The 18,902-nt window shown below is 40.7% G+C and overlaps 1 protein-coding gene across 5 annotated transcripts in view; it reads right to left on the bottom strand.

The window, feature by feature from the left end:
* The window catches only part of GBF1 (golgi brefeldin A resistant guanine nucleotide exchange factor 1), a 332,969-nt gene that overhangs the window by 137,837 nt on the left and 176,230 nt on the right, over positions 1-18,902 (bottom strand). For 3 of the 5 annotated variants that reach the window (XM_082268418.1, XM_082268421.1, XM_082268419.1), the window contains exon 8: positions 17,649-17,703. In XM_082268418.1, coding sequence (XP_082124544.1) covers positions 17,649-17,703 — 55 coding nt within the window. Of the gene's footprint in view, positions 1-5,067; positions 5,143-17,648; positions 17,704-18,902 lie in introns of all 5 variants that reach the window. The other 2 variants (XM_082268417.1, XM_082268420.1) reach the window with 1 other exon arrangement.

Raw genomic sequence — 18,902 nt, forward strand, 5'->3', positions numbered from 1 at the left:
GGACCTAAAGATCACAGGCATCCAATACTGTGTTTTGGCTTTGTCCCTTTCGCACAGCGATTTCTCCAGATTCTCTAGATCTTTTGATATTATGTGCTATAGATGATATATTTTAAGTCTGAAATAATACACTGAGGAACATTATGCTGAAATTGTTCAACAATTTTTAGATGCAGTTTTCACAGAGAGGTGAACCTCTCTGCCAGTCTTTACTTATGGAGACACTGACTCTCTAAGATGCTATTTTTACACCAAATCAAGCTACTGACCTGTTGACCTGAAATGTTCTTCCACCTTTAGATGTCTTCCTACCATCAAATTCAAAATGACCTTATTAAAATTGTACATTTTATAAGTTTTACATTTTTGATAGGTTTTCTATGTTCTATTGCAAATAAAAACTGTTTTCTCTGAAGTTCATTGACAGACGCAGCTCCATGTTCTTCCTAACCATTGGGTTATGCTGCCCCCTACAGGAGTAGGACACTAGGCAGGAAAACTCTTTACCACGCCTATGGGGCAGTCCCTGGGGGTATACACCCACTCACTCTGCTATAGGCATTCAGTTTGGTGGCAAGCAGTGTCAGAAGAAAATAACCCCGACCCAACTCATATATAGAGGGGCGGGTGCTGCATCTATCAATGAACTTCAAAGAAAAGGATTTTACAGTAAGTCAAAAATCCAATTTTCTCTATTGTTCACTGACAGACGCAGCTCCATATTCTTCTTAACCATTAGGGCGTCCCAACGCAGTATTTGCATGAGGGGTGGGAAAACAAAGCAGAGAAAGAACGTAATTCAGCAAAGGCTAAACTTAGCCAACCAGGTAACATGGAGCTCATCCAGGAACGACTGGAGCTCACCTAGAAACAACATACACCCTCAAAGAGACTCTGCTCTTTTAAACAGCAGCCTGAAAAACCTTGTGGCCAAATTTTGTGAATATGTGCACAGACGACCAAGTTGCCGCCTTGCAAACTTGTATCACCGACGCCTGATGGCAAAAAGCCCAAGAGGCAACTCAGCGCCCTAGTAGAATGGGTCTTCTAGGCAGAAAAAAAACAGAATGCCTATAGCAGAGTAAGTGGGTGTATACCCCCAGGGACTGCCCCATAGGCGTGGTACAGACTTTTCCTGCCTAGCGTCCTCACTCCTGTAGGGAGCAGCATAACCCAAAGGTTAAGAAGGATATGGAGCTTTGTCTGTCAATGAACGATAGAGAAATATGGGTTGATGAGATTTGCAAATTATTGCATTCTGTATTTAGGTAGATTTTTCAGTGCCCATTGTTTTAATCTTGGGGTTGTATTCATAATAGTAAAAACACACAATACAGTCAGAGAGAATTTCAGTTCTTAGGCTTTAGCCAACTCAAGCGTATCTGTTCCTTGATAAAGATTGGCTATATCATGTGACCTATACCTTAGGGTGATGCTAAACTTTTTATTTTTTTCTACTTTCATTAGCATTTTAGATAAGTTGCCTTGTACCTCTCCTGCGCTGTATGCCTATTGATAAAGATCTAGAAAAAAAATGTTGATGTTGAGGTTTGGCATTCTATTTAATATTCTGCATGTGAGCGCACATGAATATTTATCCTTTAAGCACCTCTAAAGTCCTCTGTTCCTGTGTATGAACAAAACAAAGGGTTATTTATGGAGGTGAAATGTTTTATAAAGAGGCACCCATAGTGACCAAATTTCCCAGAGATTTAAAGGGAAATAGCAATGCTCCTATTAGTATCCTTTTGAAAATATTAGTTGCTGAATATCTTGAAAGTCATCAAATCAGAGACCCAAATCATTGATTCTAAGCCTCTAAAGCCAAACCTGCAGTCCTTTGGCACTTATTGTGCAGCTCGTGGGGCCACTGCAGACAGTCTATCTAGTGAAGGAAAAATACTCCTTAGCCTGGCTTTTTGTAGTTAAACGGGAGGACATATTTTCTTAATCTATCTTCCTTTTTTCTGTGTGCTCCACCCCGTTTCTCCATTTTTTTCTACTTCTAAATGTTTTTTTCTTCTTTTAGAATGGATCATGATAGGAGTAATCTAGAATGGGGCACATTTTTAAGCAGGGTGCTTTTTTTTTTTTTGGATAGAATAAAGGGAGGTTTTTTTTTTTTTTTTTTTTTTTTTTTTTAATATGTGCCCCATTGGGGATATTTCCCTTTACATTCTGTCCCATAGTCAAACAGGAAGTAAGAGGAAATTCCCCCAAAGCGTGGGAGTCCCCATTAGAAGATTTTCTACTAATTACCGTTTTGGGGACAAGCCATAATTTTAGATTTTCTTTTACTTTCGATGATAAAGGTAAACATGACAGAGGAAGAATCTCCCTAATGGGGACAGTGATAAAAACTAGACAGATGTTCTAATCCTCTCTACTCTATTGTTTAGTTATACTTTAAGCAGTGATACTCCAATCTAAAATGCCATAGTCTCTGACCATCTCCTGTGACATGCCTGCAGTTTTTGATTCTGTGCTGTTGCATGTCCATAGCCTCTGGCAGTTGCAGCAATACATTGAGTGAATATTATGTGTAGCACTTTGGCAATGTCAGGGACCACACTTTAGGCCTCCTATTGTAAGCAAGGTGGCCATCACTGCTCTAAACGCTTAAGCTATTGGATCAGCATTACAGTCTGGTAAAAAAAAAAAAAAAAAAGTATATCCAGAAAGGGAGGTTAGCAATGACCACATCCATATTTCATCACAACATATTTCCTTTAATGATAAAATGTAACTGGTCACTTGGAAGGAGAGATTTATCCACAGAAGTGGACAGTTTTATATTCTTTCATAAATAAGTCCTGTTTAAAACACCAACACTTGTGACGTACAGTACCTTGTGATGTTAACTTGTTTATATCCACTTCAATGACTATACTGTATGTAATATAGATACTGGTAACGTAAAAAGTCACAATCCTGTTTCCCTTCCTTTGGTTATGCTTCATGAATCAGCTGTCAGTAATACTGTACTGTGTATTCCAAGCACCCCTCTGAAATAAAGTTCCAACCAACCACTGTTACAATATCAAATGAGAATGTCCTTGTTGGAAACTGGATTGCTCGCCTTGAGAAGTAGGATTAAGGCAGGTAAGGTTTAACTTAAGGTGTTTCTGGAAAATACTCAAGTGAGGCCAGATCGCTATCAGAGACCGTTTTTGTAGGTCGATGAAAGCAAATCGCCATCAAGTAGGCATTTGCAATTAGGCATGAATTAAAAGAATTAAGAGGGTCAGAGAAGTGGCAAAAAGCATACCAATGGTACCAGAATCTGGCAATCAAATAGGTTGGTACACAATTCCCTTTACATCAGCCCATATCACTATTTAAATGTAATTTTTTTTGTTAAAATAACAAACAGGTTTATACTTACCGACTCTGTGCATTGGAATTACATGGGGTCCTAACCTCCTCTTCTTGGCTCCCCTGCCTACTCCACTTTCTATGAGGGCACTCGTGCGGGCTTGCTCCCAAGCCTTGCGTTCTGTGTGTCTAGTGACACATACAGCGGGGCTCACTTGTCCTTCGCTCCCTCATTACCGGCTTTGATTGATAGCAGTGGGGGCCAATGGCTCCCACTGCCTCAGCAAAGCCAGTAAGATCAGGAAGTGAGGGGAGAGAAGAGCTGCAGACAGGCACAGTGCTGGATTGCATTAGGGCTCAGGTTAAGTAAAGGGGGGGGGGGGGGGGGGGAGAGAGATACTGATGCCTAAACATTTTTTTCTTGAATGCGTGGAATGCATTAAGGTAACAATGTTTAGGCTTGATAACCACTTTAAAATAACCTCTCACCTTTAAATAGTCTTCAGATATTCACTTCATATCCATCTAGGAACACAGCATAGATGAGGTTTAGTAAACCTAGGACAATTTACTTTGCTAACTGCTGGCACCAAAACGCAAACCTACCACATGAACCTGCAGCAGGTAACACAGATATGTGACCAAAGCTTTCAGTCCACGTAAGCAATACTCTGTACTTTGAATGTATCTGAAAAAATCATGTAGTCTCAGTAATGTATAAAAGCATTTGGGAAATAGCCAGCAGTGCTGACACCTGTGGTCACAATATCCAACGGTGACTCAAGAGTAGTCCACAAACCCATCAGGCACAAGGCAACTGCACCTGAACACAAGTGACAAAATTCACAAATTGCTGTGCTTGTTAAGCCTTGTGCTAATAACACATGTAATGATAAAATAATGATCATCTATAGATATGATCCTTTTAAACAACGAAAATATCCTCTTGTTTGAACTCAACTAGATTTTTCTCCTGGCGAGCATTACACACACATTATAGAGGACCTGGGGGATTATGTTCCTTTACCACCGAACTCTGAAGAAGAAGAGAAACCTTTGGTCGAAGGTCCTACATATCACAAATGTGTTGATTTCCTGGTCTCCTAACCCATGCTGAGGCTCCTACTGGCTCCTACTGTCGACCTCTATATTACTACAGGATCTACAGGATGCATATTTGAATTTAAGATTATAGGCAGCCTAAATTTCTCACTGTGTTTTACCTTTACATTCTACAATCTCAGTACCTGGCAAAGAGCACAGCTATGAATGGGATCCTTTTCTCTGAGAATTACGTTCTATACTTCCATAAACTAAAAGGGAAAAGTTATTAAAATGGAGAAAAATTTTTAATTAATGTGCAGAATTTATGTAAAATTTACTGTTTTGGGAATGTAATTATACTGCTTTATCAAACCAAAAACTATATGCACACTTGACTGTTTAGCTAATACCCATCTACGTGCTGCTGCAGTTACATACAATACAAATGGAAACAGGGTAGATTTATCCATTTCAGATTAGCAACTTCATTCCAGAAGCACAAGTTAGGAGGTAACTTTCTAGATCACAAGTGCAGAGATCTCAACACAGCAAAGCCCCTTATGCCTCATGCATCCATGCTAACAGGTTAGACTGAGAATGAAAGAAAAGCAAACAGGCTACACAAATTACAGGTTTCCTGTGTCTTAGTAGCACACTGTACAAAAGGAGGAATATAGTTAAGACCTTTAGGCTCTTAAAAAGAAGTACCCTCTCTAATTGGTTGAGGTTTTTGGACTGTTCACCATTATTAGTGTCCACTTTGCAGAGAAGACATGAAGAGATCTGCAGAAAACAGGTAAATGAATGATTGAAACATAAGGACAAACATAAAAGAGCACAAAGGCAAAAAGGGTCTTACCACACAAAAAGACAAACATGGCAAAATGTGAAAAAAAAAAAAAAAAAACCGATTACAGCAAAGTACATCAATGCAGAAACACAGCTGGAACCACAGGGATTCCTTTATACTTCATACATTTTTCTTTTTTAACAAAATCAGACATAAAACACTGAAAAACTATTCAAAGTCTTTGAAAAAATGTATTACTTAAAATGTATCTAAAAGCAAAACAAGTGAGATACAGTGAGGGGTTAGGACCCCATATAAAGGTTTTTTTTTTTGCGGTCATTACCACTGCAGTAAGAATCCACCATTTTCTTTTGTCCTAGGGTACTGTACCCAGGACTGAAGGTGAGAGAAAATCCACAATGGTGAGTTGTGACTAGATGAGGAGGAAAAGGGAATTCTTCCCATTGAGAGCTTTTTACCGACATGTGCTATTGTAGCTATTACATCAACAGCAGCACTGGGATGTAAACAAATTCCTGTCTGCCAGGTATGTAGTAGAATTGTACATATAAAGTCCACAGCGCTCTCCACCTTGGACCCAACCTTTTTGTGCCAAGTAGTATTAATATACAAGATTTATATTAACTACTTTCCACAACCACAGTCACATTGATACTACAATATCATGGGCACCACAATAACAAATTTGAACTTTATCTTAAAGTATCTAGATGCAGCAACTGAGATGGGAAAAACGGTGCAGCAATGCAGATTTTACACCTAGACCACTCTTGCCAAAGAATTCTCTTTATGCAGGTAACGACGTTTCTTAACCCTGTTCTACGTTGGTTCAGCAGGGACCATCTAAGATTCGATCCATTTATTTGCAGACTGATTGTACTCAATTAGATTCATCTATAGACTTGGGTACAAACCAGCATGTCTGGTTTTTAGAATGATTATTGCCAGCAGCTATAGCTGGTAATAGTAATCACTGTGTTCTCCCTGCAGGGAAGGCTTCCTGCGACGCCACCAGTTGTTGCATAAGATTATACGCTCTATGGCCTGCCTTACTCCTAAGGTCAAATGCACACAGACATCTAGAAGCTACAAGTCCTCTAGAATAAATTCTCCAGTTTTCCCACGTCTGGGGAATCACAGGTGCTATGAGGTAAGTAAATCCTTAGGAGTGGCTATGGACGTAGTATATTTGGATTTTGCAAAAGCGCTTGACAAAGTTTCCCACACATGGCTAATGTGTAAGGAAAAGTGTACAGGCCTGGAAAAATCAGTTTGTAAATGGATAGAAAACTGGCTAAAAGATAATATTCAGAGAGTAGCGGTTAAGGAATCATATTCTGAATGGTCTAGGGTCGTTAGTGGTGTACCATAGTTCAGTGTTAGGACCATTACTTTTAATTATACTTATAAATGATTTAGGGTCTGGGATTAGAAGTACCATTTTAGTCTTTGCAGATGACCCCCAAGCTATGCAGTGGAATAACATCCTTACAGGAGGTCTTCAACTTCCAAGCGGACCTTGATGCACTGTTTAATTGGACACTAGTCCTTAGGTCAGGGAAGGAGAGCGGCGGGCGTGACTTGACCGCACATTGGCGATGTGGATTAAAGCGGATTTCCACCCAAAAGTGGAACTTCCGCTTTAAGGCCTCCTGACCCCCTGACGTGGTAATTTATTAATCTTTTTTTTTTTGGGGGGGGGGGGGGGAGCGGGTACCTAGATTTGACAGGTACCCGCTCCCACTTCACTCCCCCTCCCTTCCTACAATCTTCCAGGACATGTCACAGATCCTAGAAGATTGCCCGACCAGTCAAGACAAGCAGCGCAGTGCGCACCTGGCTGTGAAGCCATAAGCGGTCACAACCAGGTGCCCACACTAGTGATGCCGGTGCCACTGAGAGGAGAGGGAGAGAACCGAGGCTTAGGACAACAGCATCGCTGGATCGTGGGGCAGGTGAATGTGTTTATTAAAGGTCAGCAGCTACACTTTTTGTAGCTGTTGACTTTTGTTATTATATTATTAAATATAATACAAGATTTATGTAGCGCCAACAGTTTGTGCAACGCTTAACAAAATGAAGGCAGACATCAGTTACAATACAATTTGGTACAAAAGGAATCAGAGGGCCCTACTTGTTAGAGCTTACAATACAAAAGGGAGGGTCAATTGATACAAAAAGGTAACAGCTGTGGGGGATGAGCTTATGGAGAAAGTGAAACCGTGTATTAGAAGCCGGATAGGCTTCTTCAAAGAGAAGGGTTTTTAGGGATCGTCTAAAGATGAATAGATTAGGGGACAGTCAGACAGATTGGGGTAGAGCCTTCCAAAGGATGGGAGAAGCTCAGGAGAAATCCTGGAGGAGAGCATGGGAGCTAGAGAACAGGAGGTCTTGGGAGGACTGAAGAGAGCGGCTTGGTTGATATTTAGAGATGAGGTTGGTGATGTAGTTGGGGGCACAATAAGCACAAAAACTGCTGGAACTCTGCTTTAAGATATTTAGGATTAGAATTAAAAAAAAAAAAAAAAGAACACACATACACCGAGTTGTTCATCTTGTTATAAAAGACAGGCTGCCAGTAATTGAGAACACTGACTTAACCACTTTAATAGCAGCATGCAATGCCACCGTTTCCAAAGCAAGCAAAATGCTTTCTTGTATTAAGAGACGTATAGACTCCAGAGAGAGATATAATTTCGACCCTGTACAAATCATTACAAAGAACAGGAGGGTCCTCCTAGGGTTGGGACTATGTGGCAACCACCATTCCAATAGTATAAAAAACAGATTTATTTAATGCATAAAAAAAAGAAAAAAAAAAAAGAAGATGATCAATCGATCATAATATACAAATGAATACAAACAAATGTAGTACAAGCCAAAAATGAAGATAAATCGGTATAAATCCCAGAATAAGTGATTAAACCACAGATGATGGCAGCTGATATACAGTATGGATCACAAAAAGTGAGTAGGCATGTGGAAATCCTCCAAGCCCGACACGTTTCAGGTAGGAATACCTTTCTTCAGGGGTATGTAGATGGAGTACCCTGATTTCCAGAAGCCTGTAGGAAGCGGCAAGATGGCTGCACACAGTTAGAAATCGCAGAAAGCGGATAAGAGTATGCTGTTTGATGACAATGTCTGCAAAGTGGCATCGCCTGCAAGGAGGCGGCGGGTGGGCAGAGGCCGCTGTATTCCCCTGGAGGTATAGCAAGGATCCCAAACCAGGGGCCAGAGCATTGTGCCTCAACCAATGGAGTAGGAATATCTGTATGTGTGTCTTCAAATTTGACTGGGGTATTGTATTAAAAAGGCATAAGTGGATAGTGTGACAAAGTCAGCACAGAGTATAAGGACCACTTATGTGTTTGTGTCCGATCCAAACCAGGATATCCAGATGCAGGGTCTGCTAACTCTGATATATAAAAGGTTGAAGATGTCAGGAGAAAGGCGCATCTCCCTTCATCAAGGCGGTGATGGCGTAGGTAATTTGCATTTCACTTGCTCACTCTTGGGACAGCAGAGATTGCTGGACAAAGTCTCCATCCATGAGATAATCTGGCTTGTTTCCTTCAGAGTTGTATTCTTCCTGGTACCTTCTTAGTGGTTGCTGTAAGTCACAGCCACAGCATTGTCTGATTGGGTGTAATTAATAGAAGTGGGGGGGGGGGGTCTAGTGTTGTAGAAAAACCCTTATTGCTCTCAGCTTCAGAATGTGGATAGAAAGATTGGCTTCCACCAATGACCATGTTCCCTGGCCCGTGAGGGACTAGAGCATTCCACCTCTGTTTGAAAGACTGACGTTGGTTGATTGATATCGCTTTCCAACGATAAGGTAAAGAAAAACATATCAAGGCTGGGCTGGAGATCCACCAAGGTAGTGAATTCCTTGCTTAACTAAACAGGAGTATGAGTAGGTCGAGACAAAGAGCATGCTTGTTCCAGGTCAACAAGATGTTGTGCTTTAGAGGTCCCAAATTGAATAAGGCGAATGGAACAGTCTCGAAGGAGACTACCATAAGGTGTAAACATTCATGGAGAATCTCACCAAGGAACGTCGATTTGACCATAACTCGTGGGCGTGAGCTCAATGAGACCATTTTCTTCTCTAGAAGAAAAACCTTTACATGAGATGTTTTCAGGATCCGATTCAAATATTTCAGGTGAAGGGAAGGCAGGAAAGCAAATTGTTGGAAGTTGATTACTCAGGCCCAAGCCTGGAGCCTCTGAATATCCTGTGGACGTTTTCAGATAGCTGGAAGGAAGATGAGGCGGACAAATGAGAACATACAGATTGGCATCATGGATATCTATGGATGCTCGGAATTCCTCTTATTTCAAAGAAGGCAATAACTGACCTTGTGGATTCCATTTTGGAATTTGAAGGTATGAGGGATTTCAGGTCAAGAATCAGGACAAAATTAGATTTTGTAATGTGAACAGGCTAGAATAGAATCTTTTGAACCTATCTAGTGGGGATACTGGCACAACCACTCCCCTGGGACAAGAGGTGGTTTAAAGCATTCTTCAAACCGGACTGTCTTTGGGCAGATTTTAGTTGATTTGAGAAAGAAAACGGTGAGGGGGGTTTCAACTCTATTTCAAACCACCAGCTGAACCTACAGGTCTAGGACCGAAGAGAGAAGTAAACACCCCCCCCCCCTCTCAATTCTTAGGAGTGGAGTCACCCTTTTATTGAGAAAAGGGCATTGGGGAAGACTTAGCAGACTTTGTGGTCTTAAGCTGAGAAGGAGGACAGAACTAAGGTTTTACAGTTAATGTCTGAGTAGACCAATTAGTTGCTCTGCATTTTGAAGCGGTACAGGCTTATGAGGAGGGAGGTGATGTAACACCTGGCCATGCACCTGAGACTATGCTCTGAGTGGTTGAATTTACGCTTGCACTATTAAGTGAATATATTGCACAGTCCCAGTATTAACATTAACAGTAAGAGACACAGCGTGATTCTGCTTTACCGGTCCATGACACTTGTCCTTATATAGGGTCCAGGTTTAACTTGTCAAGGTGCGCATACCCCTGAAGGGGTCTTCAGGGTCTGGACTCCATAAGGATGTACCACAGACATGGACTTGTATAGAACGCTACAGATGATTTCACGTTTTACGCAAAGTGTTGAGGTTAGCATCCTTGCAGGATTCAGTGTCCAAAACAACAATTCAGGCTGTTCAAAAACTTATAAAAAATAGAAATCTGCATTTGCTGAAAATGGACATGTACTCTGTTTATTCTCTTTACTGTTAAAAAAAAAAAAAAAAATAGTAATAAAACAGATTCAATATAAAACTATATAAAACACATTTATAGGAACCAGGGCACAAAGGTGTCACTCCACCTAACCTTAATGTATTAAAGGATGATTTATCCATGGCAGGCTTGAGAAAGGGGAACATACCCATGAATCACATTGCTTTGATAATCAAAGAAACAGAGAGGGATATACATAAACTCTCACATCTTCACGTGTGCTCTGGCATGGAGCCTGCTGCAGGTAATGTCTCATCCAGAACAGCTGCTTGGCTGAGAGTTGTCCTGGAAGTGGAGGGGCAGAGAAATAGAGAATCCTTGCAGCTTTTGCCTTTGACCATTGCTCTAGCTTACACTCTGACTGCATAGACGTCAAACTGCGCCTACGTGCCCTGGTTCCTGAAAGTGCATTTTCTATAGATTTCATTGACATTAAATACATTTTTTTTTATTTCACAAGATCTTTGTGCTCTCCTTTATCTTTGTTTAAGCTTTCAGTCCAGTTCACACTGGTGCGATGCAGGAAACTCTGTGAATCAGTGCCGGTTCCTGTATCGCACCAGAATCACACAGTGGTTCACACTGAGATCTGCTAATCGCTGGGGGTGTCAATGTACAGTTAATGGCACCCCCAGATTGGTTCGCAGATCGCAGTGCGAACTGCGAAATGGTGCAGGAATCGGATCACATAGGTGTGAACACCCATTTGATCCGATTCTAGTGCAAATCAAAAAAAGGTTTTGGCCCCATTTTGGTGTGAATGTGATGCAATTTCAGCCACACATTTTGTATGGCTGAAATCGCTTTGCACAGACATCCCATGTGATCTGTACAGCAATGCGGTGCGAATCACATGCGATGTCTGGCATCACACTAGTGTGAACTGGCACTCAAGCACTCCGTATTGCTGTATTGGAGAGAGCTGCAGGATCTGCCCTGTTCAAGCACCTTTTCTTTCCTTAACCCTTTAACGGACTAGGGCCTTTTTCAACTTGCAGAGCACAGATGACAATTAAATATATCCCTGATGGTTGTTTCTAGGAATACTCAGCCTGTGCCCAGTATTGCATAAATAAGATAATAGGTAGTATCAAAGTGACTGTTTGATACTTGTCACAAAATGTAGATTCTGAGGTGGACGGTGTGGAGTGCTTGATGTGAGTTTAGCTGCACTCTACACATCCACAGCTGGTAACACAGAGGGGGATTTACTAAGACTGGAGCAGCCAGCAGCATCTAGAGCAGTTGTGCATGGCAACCAACCAGCTTCCATCTTTCAGTTTGATTGGTTTCTTATGCGCGGTTGCTCCAGATTCTACCTGCTCCATTATTAGTAAATTCCCCCCGCAGTGTTGCTCCATACATAATAATGGAGCTGTAAACTCATCCAACCAAAAAAAAGTGAAGTAAAAAAGATAAATAAAAGAAATAGTAAAAAATTAAAGTAACACCCAAGCACTTACAACCCCCCCAAAAAATCTGAGGCTCCCCACCCAACACACACGTAAATACATAAGTTAAGGGCACCTAATCACAAAAACTGATTGCGCGATAGTGTCATGAAGTTTGTCGCCATTTTAAGGTGTTTGAAATGTTGGGTATCTATTTACTCAGCGCAACATCATCTCATATTTTAGCAAAAAAAAAAAAAAAGACTAGTAAATTTATTGTGTGTGCCCTAAAATTTACTTTAGTGTATTTTTCTATTGAAATGTTGTATTTCCTAAACTGTTCCACTAATTGTGTAACAAAAAAAAAAATGGAACTGGCACCATTTTATTCTGTAGGGTGTCCTCTTTCAGAAAATATTTAATGGTGTGGGGTTTATGCAATCGTCAGGCCTAAAATTATTTTTTTTTAATGCATGTGCAAAAACAGCTCTGGCAGCGAAAGGGTAAACTAGAAGTATGAATAAACATTAATTGTTTAAATAGTTTTCATTGGCATAGAAGCCTATGTACATGAATGTAAAGTTGTCTGCGTAAAGGAAGCATTCCTTTTGCTCATATACTAGCAAAGCTTTTCTTCTGGACTTTTCAAGACAGATCATAAGTGACGTGTCGCCAAACACTGCTCTAAGAAATTGTGTGATGACATTAAAGTGAATAGCTCAACACCAAGGGAACTATACGGACCACTTATGTATTTATACATGTTGATCATATCCCCCCTTAGTCTCCTCTTCTCAAGAGAATAAATTCCATTCCTCTAATCTTTCCTTATAGTGGACCTCCTCCATGCCTCTTATGAGTTTGGTAGCCCTTCTCTGTACTTTCTCCAGCTAGCTAATCTCCTTTTTGTGAAATGGTGCCCAAAACTGAACTGCATATTCCAGATGAGGTCTTACAAAAGATTTGTACAGCAGCAAAATGATATCACTCTCTCTGGAGTCCATACCTCTCTTTACAAGAAATAATTTTGCTTGCTGCTGAAAACTGCAGCTTGGTATGGCATGCTAATATTAGGCTATTGACCTACCAGAACAACCAGATCCTTCTCTGCTATGGATTCCCCCCGTTGTACTCCCCCTAGTATGTAGGATGCATGCATATTCTTAGCCCCCAAGTGCATGACTTTTCATTTATAAACATTAAACCTCATTTTCCACATAGTTGTACACTTAAACGGTGCATTGAGGTCAGCTTGTAAGTTGGAGATATCCTATAAGGAAGTTATTCCACTGCAAAGCTTGGTGTCATCTGCAAAGACTGAATGGTACTTTTAATCCCAGACCCCATTTTAACAAAACTGAACCTTGGGGTACACCACTAACAACCTTTGGCCAGAATATGAATTATTATCCACTACTCTCTGAATAAGGTCTTTTAGCTAGTTTTCTATCCATTTACAAACTGATTTTTCCAAGCCTGTAGACTTAACCATACACATTAGTCGTGTGTGAGGAACTATGTCAAACGCTTTTGCAAAAATTCAAGTTAAGGAAGTGAAGGGAAATCTCCCTTATGGAACCCAGGTGGCAAAAAAAAAAAAACTGACAGGGGTTACAACCTTCTCTTGCTCCACCTAAAAAGGAAAAAAAATACTTTGTCTATAGTTACACTTTAACCTTCGATTTTCATGTTATGATTTATAATGTGTCAAAAGATAAAAAAAGATCTTCAAAATGTCCACTTGTGACCCTATCTGCACTTTTAAAGATCCTTTAACAGCCTCTCTTGCAACTGCAATCATTTTTCTGATTGACACAAAATAAAAAAATCTTTAAAGCTACTGTGAAATGCTTATCCGAGTGTCTTAAGCAGACCATAGACAGTTCAAATCTCAGCCTGTTCAGCAAGAACTGGCAGAGATTCAAACCATGTATGGGCAGGCTAAATGAACCCAAGGTGATCAAAAAACCTGTGAACAACCAGCCTGTCGGATATTACATGCAATTATTGTTAGGGGCTGTTACCACTGCAACTAAAATGATGGAACAAGCTAGTCCATTTTGCTGAAATTTCATTGCAGCAACTCAAAATGGTACTCAGTAGTTTGTATGGCCCACCACGTGCTTTTATTCATGCCTGACATGGTCAGGGTATGCTCCAAATGAGACAATGGATGGTGTCCTGGGGCATTTCCTCCCAGACCTGGACCAGGGTATCACTGAGCTCCAAAACAGACTGAGCTGCAACCTGGTGGGATCAGATGGACCAAAGCAATGTCCCAGAGGTGTTCTATTGGATTTAGGTCAGGAGAGCGGAGGCCATTCAATGGTATCAATTCCTTTATCCTCCAGGAACTGGCTGCATACTCTAACCACATGAGGCCGGGCATTGTCATGCACCAGGAGGAACCCAGGACCCACTGCACCAGAGTAGGGTCTGACAAAAGGTCCAAGTATTTCATCCCGATACCTAATGGCAGTCAGGGTACTATTGTCTAGCCGGTCTGTGCATCCCTCTATGGATATGCCTCCCTAGACCATCACTGACCTACCACCAAACTGGTCATGCTGAACGATGTTACAGCCAGCATAACATTCTCGGTTGCTTCTCCAGACCCTTTTACGTCTGTCACATGTGCTCAAGGTGATCCTGCTCTCATCTGTGAAAAGCCCAATGGTGGACCTACCAATTCTGGTGTTCAATTTCAAATGCCAATCAAGCTCTATGTTGCCAGGCAGTAAGCATAGAAGCATAGAGCCCACTAGAGGATGTTGGGCCCTCAGGCCCCCCTTATGAAGTCTGTTTCTGATTGTTTGGTCAGAGACATTTCACACCAGTGGCCTGCTGGGGGTCATTTTGTAGGGCTCTGGCAGTGCTCATCCTGTTCCTCCTTGCACAAAGGAGCAGATACCAGTCCTACAGATGGGTTAAGGACCTTCTACGGCCCTGTCCGGCTCTCCTAGAGTAACTGCCTGTCTTCTGAATTCTCCTCAATGCTCTTGAGACTGTACTGGTGGACACAGCAAACCTTCTGGCAATGGCACGTATTGATGTGCGATCCTGGAGAATTTGGACTGCCTGTGAAACCTCTATAGGGTCCAGGTATCGCCTCGTGCTACCAGTAGTGAGACTGACCCTACCAAAACTAGTGAAAAACAGTCAGAAAAGAGGAGTAGGGAAATTCGTAAAACCATTCCTGCTTTGAAGGGTGTCTCGTCATTGCCCATCTAGTCCACTTGTTAATTTCATTAACACCAAAACAGCTGAAACTGAATAACCCCCTCTGTTACTTAACTGATCAGATTAATAGCTCATGTGTTTAATTGACTTGATGCTATACTCTGATTAAAAAGTGTTCCTTTAATTTTTTTGAACAGTGTATATTACCATAGCAAAGTGGGCCATATTTTTCCCCCCAAGAATTGGATAGACGTTCTGAGAAGAGATGAAGTCTGAACACAAAGGTTATTATTTACGGTGAGTTGGGCTTTGGCGGGACAGGTGCTGATTTTGGCAGCAAAGATCAATAAACCTTGATCCAGACAATGGCTGTGGAAACAGTTTTCTTCTCAATGGACTATTTACTTATTTTTTTAATCCAAATTTTCCTTACTAAATATCTAAGGAATAACAGCTTTCCCTGCTATGACTTAAAAAAATAAAATAGGAATGAGGAAAAAAAATTTGATGGTTGAACCTGTTTTATAAGAACCTGATACCCTAACAAGCTTATACTGAGCATCTGAGAGCTGAGGTTTCCTTGCCAACAGGTCTGTAATGCACATTACATGGAAAGTGAGAAGCAAGTATGTCACCTGCATTGCAAACAAATCTATTCATACAACCTGCACTATTCTATTGGTGAGGACAAAGAAAAGACCATAAATAAAGAACTGGGTTGAGTTTATTTCCATTGTAAATAGAAAACATTTACGGGCTCGTTTACACTTGTGATTGGGGGGGGGGGGGGTGGTGGCAAACCGTTGAGCTGTGTTTTTACCCCAACCCCCTCCATTTTGCTTTTGATGCAGCCATCAGGGGTGTACACATGTGGCTGAATCATAATGCTTTGCTTTGAACCAGGATTTTTACCCTGTAACATTCAGCGGGCAGTACTTCTTGCAATCCGTTCAACTGAATAGGGCCGTGCTGCAACAACGTGCATGGTTGTCTGGTATTTAGAGAATTGCTTTGCCTCCTCGCTGTTAGAAGAGCAATCCGAACACGGATCATGCTTCAAACAGCAGGGCAAGTGTAAACGAGGCCTAAGTAGAACATATAACAATGACACGAAAAGCCTTGTATGCAACTGTACACCAGTATAAATATATTTATGTATAAATCAATATATAGTGCAGTTTTAGAGGATAAAAAATAGACAAATCAAAACCTTCAGCAATGTTCACACCATTGTGGTTCCTTGCTTTAGGCAATATTTTTCATTGCTTTAGGGCAGCCTATTCCTTTTAATTGGCTCTATAGCACACAAAAGCACATTAAAAACCGCGCACAGACTTTTTTTTTTTTTTTTTGGAAGGGTAGCGTACCAAAATACGCAGTACTTTGCTACTGTGTGTTGTGGTGCGCCACAACAGGTATGTTGGCAAGGTGCCTTGAGCTGCCATTAAAGTTGGACTCTAGATGTATTGTTACTATTTTCCTATCTTTTCAATAAAAATTGATTTACAAAAAAAAAGTTGGACTCTAGGAAATGCGTCACGGTGTTCTGAATCACTGATTAAAGCCAACAAAGTGCATGCCACTTCATGGACTTCTTTAATTTACCATTTAAAATTTGACTGAGCACTAGGAACATAGCTCTCTACAGTCCTGGTGTTGTAGACTTGCATGCAGCTGCTGTGTCCACCTCTCCCTTCTACCTGCCCAATAACAGCACATTGTATTTAATATGTGAACTCTTTCACAAATAAAAAAGTCTTCTGTAAAAGAACAGTGAGGAGGGGAGGAAGTGAGGGCAGAGCTACTGTTGTACGCAAGCAGCGTTTCACCTGTCAGGGCCCTAAGAGTGTAGCGATCGCTCCATAAAACGGTCAGACGTAAATAAAAGATATGTCTACTTCGTGGCATGCACCTTACTGGACTTATCTTATAGTATGCCACTTTACAAAGTGATTGAATTTCTGGAGCTCAGCTTTAAGAATTAATAGCACTGCAACACCAAAATGTGCAACATACGAATGCTCATTCTCAGTGCACAGACCTGAACAGAGCCTTAAACATATACTTCCAGAACTGATCTTAATAACCTTCACAACGTCATTCAATACAGTAGGCAAAACAAAGGGAGAAGAGTATGTTATCTATTGCTGGAATATGCAGTAGTAAACATAGCACAATCAGCCTAGCCACACGCACTGTCAGAATAGGCTATGGGGTCCAATCTGAAAATGTGGAGAAAAGCAAAGTGAAGATGGTAGATAAAACAATTATCAGATAACAGCCATCTTTTTTTCAAACTGCAGCATCTGACTGATCTTTACAGTGGCTGCAAGAGTACCTATCTGCCGCGGCTAAAAGACCAAGAGAGAAGAAGTATGCTGCAACTGTAAATGTTAATCAACTAGTCCTAGATGTACACAATACACAAACCGCATCAGAAAAAAAGTAGTATTGAAATCAGAGAATGTTAAAAGGAAAACTAATTGCAAAATATTTAAGATAAATATGAAAACAATACGATAGAGAGGAAAAAGACAAATCGATCAAGAGAAAGACAATTCAAGAAACACAACACCCATGACAAAAACTACAAAAATCATGCAACCTTGGAAAGAAAGAAAATGGAAATGTTACAATACCTTTTTCATGTTTGTCCCAACATAACTTTTTGGTTCCTCTTTAAATTGTGGCAATCTGCAATAAAAGTTCATGAGATAATACAAACAATGTATACACATGTATGAATAATAATTACACGCAGATTACAGTCGAGTATATTTATAATATCACACAACTTTTAAGCAGGTTTTTTTCCAGTTGAACACAATTAGAAAAATATGTGAATTTTGGGTAAAGGTAGTGTGAATCTTGTGTGAAAACATTTAAAAACCAATTCCTTATAGTTCTTTTTTAGTGCTGCAATCAATGCTAATTAAAAACCCATCTAAAAGGGGGAATAGAGAAATATCAGATTCTAGCAATGTCAGCCTGGCATTTTGCATGAGTAAGAACACCACTTAAATTATGAGTTGGAGCTTGTGGTCGTGACACCCAGAGATAATTGAGTTTTGAAGGTCAGTTGTTTTGCAGTTGCAATTTAAAATTTTCACCTGCCTGATTTGTAATGACATATAATTAAAGCAAAACATGAGTTCCTGAATGTCAGATCTAATTTATTTAGCTCCCCAGTTCCTATCACAACAAAAGGAACTATTAGTACTTTACCATCATTTGCACAATATATATGGAGAACCTAATGCATGCTGGGCGAAGCAAGACAAATTGAATAGTAGTAAAAGTGTAGCCATTTTTTGCATCCAATCAGAATGAAAAAGTTTATCAAAAGATGTTAATGACATCACTAAGGCATGCCACAGTTCTATAGCGCTGTTCGCATCTTCTAATGTAAGGATGCAGTCAAAAATTTGCCGTCATCCATTGTATATCGGTGGTAAAACAAAGGCTAAAGCTTGCCATACACATAGAAAAATTCAACAAATTCCTCAATACACAGTTCATAATATGGATGGATGAATTTCCAGCTACTAAAACATTTTAGCTGGTTCCTGATGATTTGATCAGTGTTTGACATTGTGTCTGGATTATGAAGTTAAAGTGGTTGTAAAAGCTGAAGGTTTTTTACCTTCATGCATTCTATGCACGAAGGTAAAAAAACCTTCAGTGTGCAGCTCCCCCCCTTAGCCCCCCTAATACTTACCCAAGCCTGATGTCCATCCAGTGATGTGCATGAGAGCGGAGGCTCCCCGGGGTCTCCCACTTCCCATTGGCTGATATGCAGCAACAGGAGCAATTGGCTCCCGCTGTCAAAGTCAATAAGCCAATGAGGAAAGAGAGCGGGCAGGACTGAGCCACGGCTACGTATCTGAATGGAC

Source organism: Pelophylax lessonae (assembly GCF_965119305.1).
Source record: "Pelophylax lessonae genome assembly, chromosome: 9".
NCBI classification, from domain to species: Eukaryota; Metazoa; Chordata; class Amphibia; order Anura; family Ranidae; genus Pelophylax; species Pelophylax lessonae.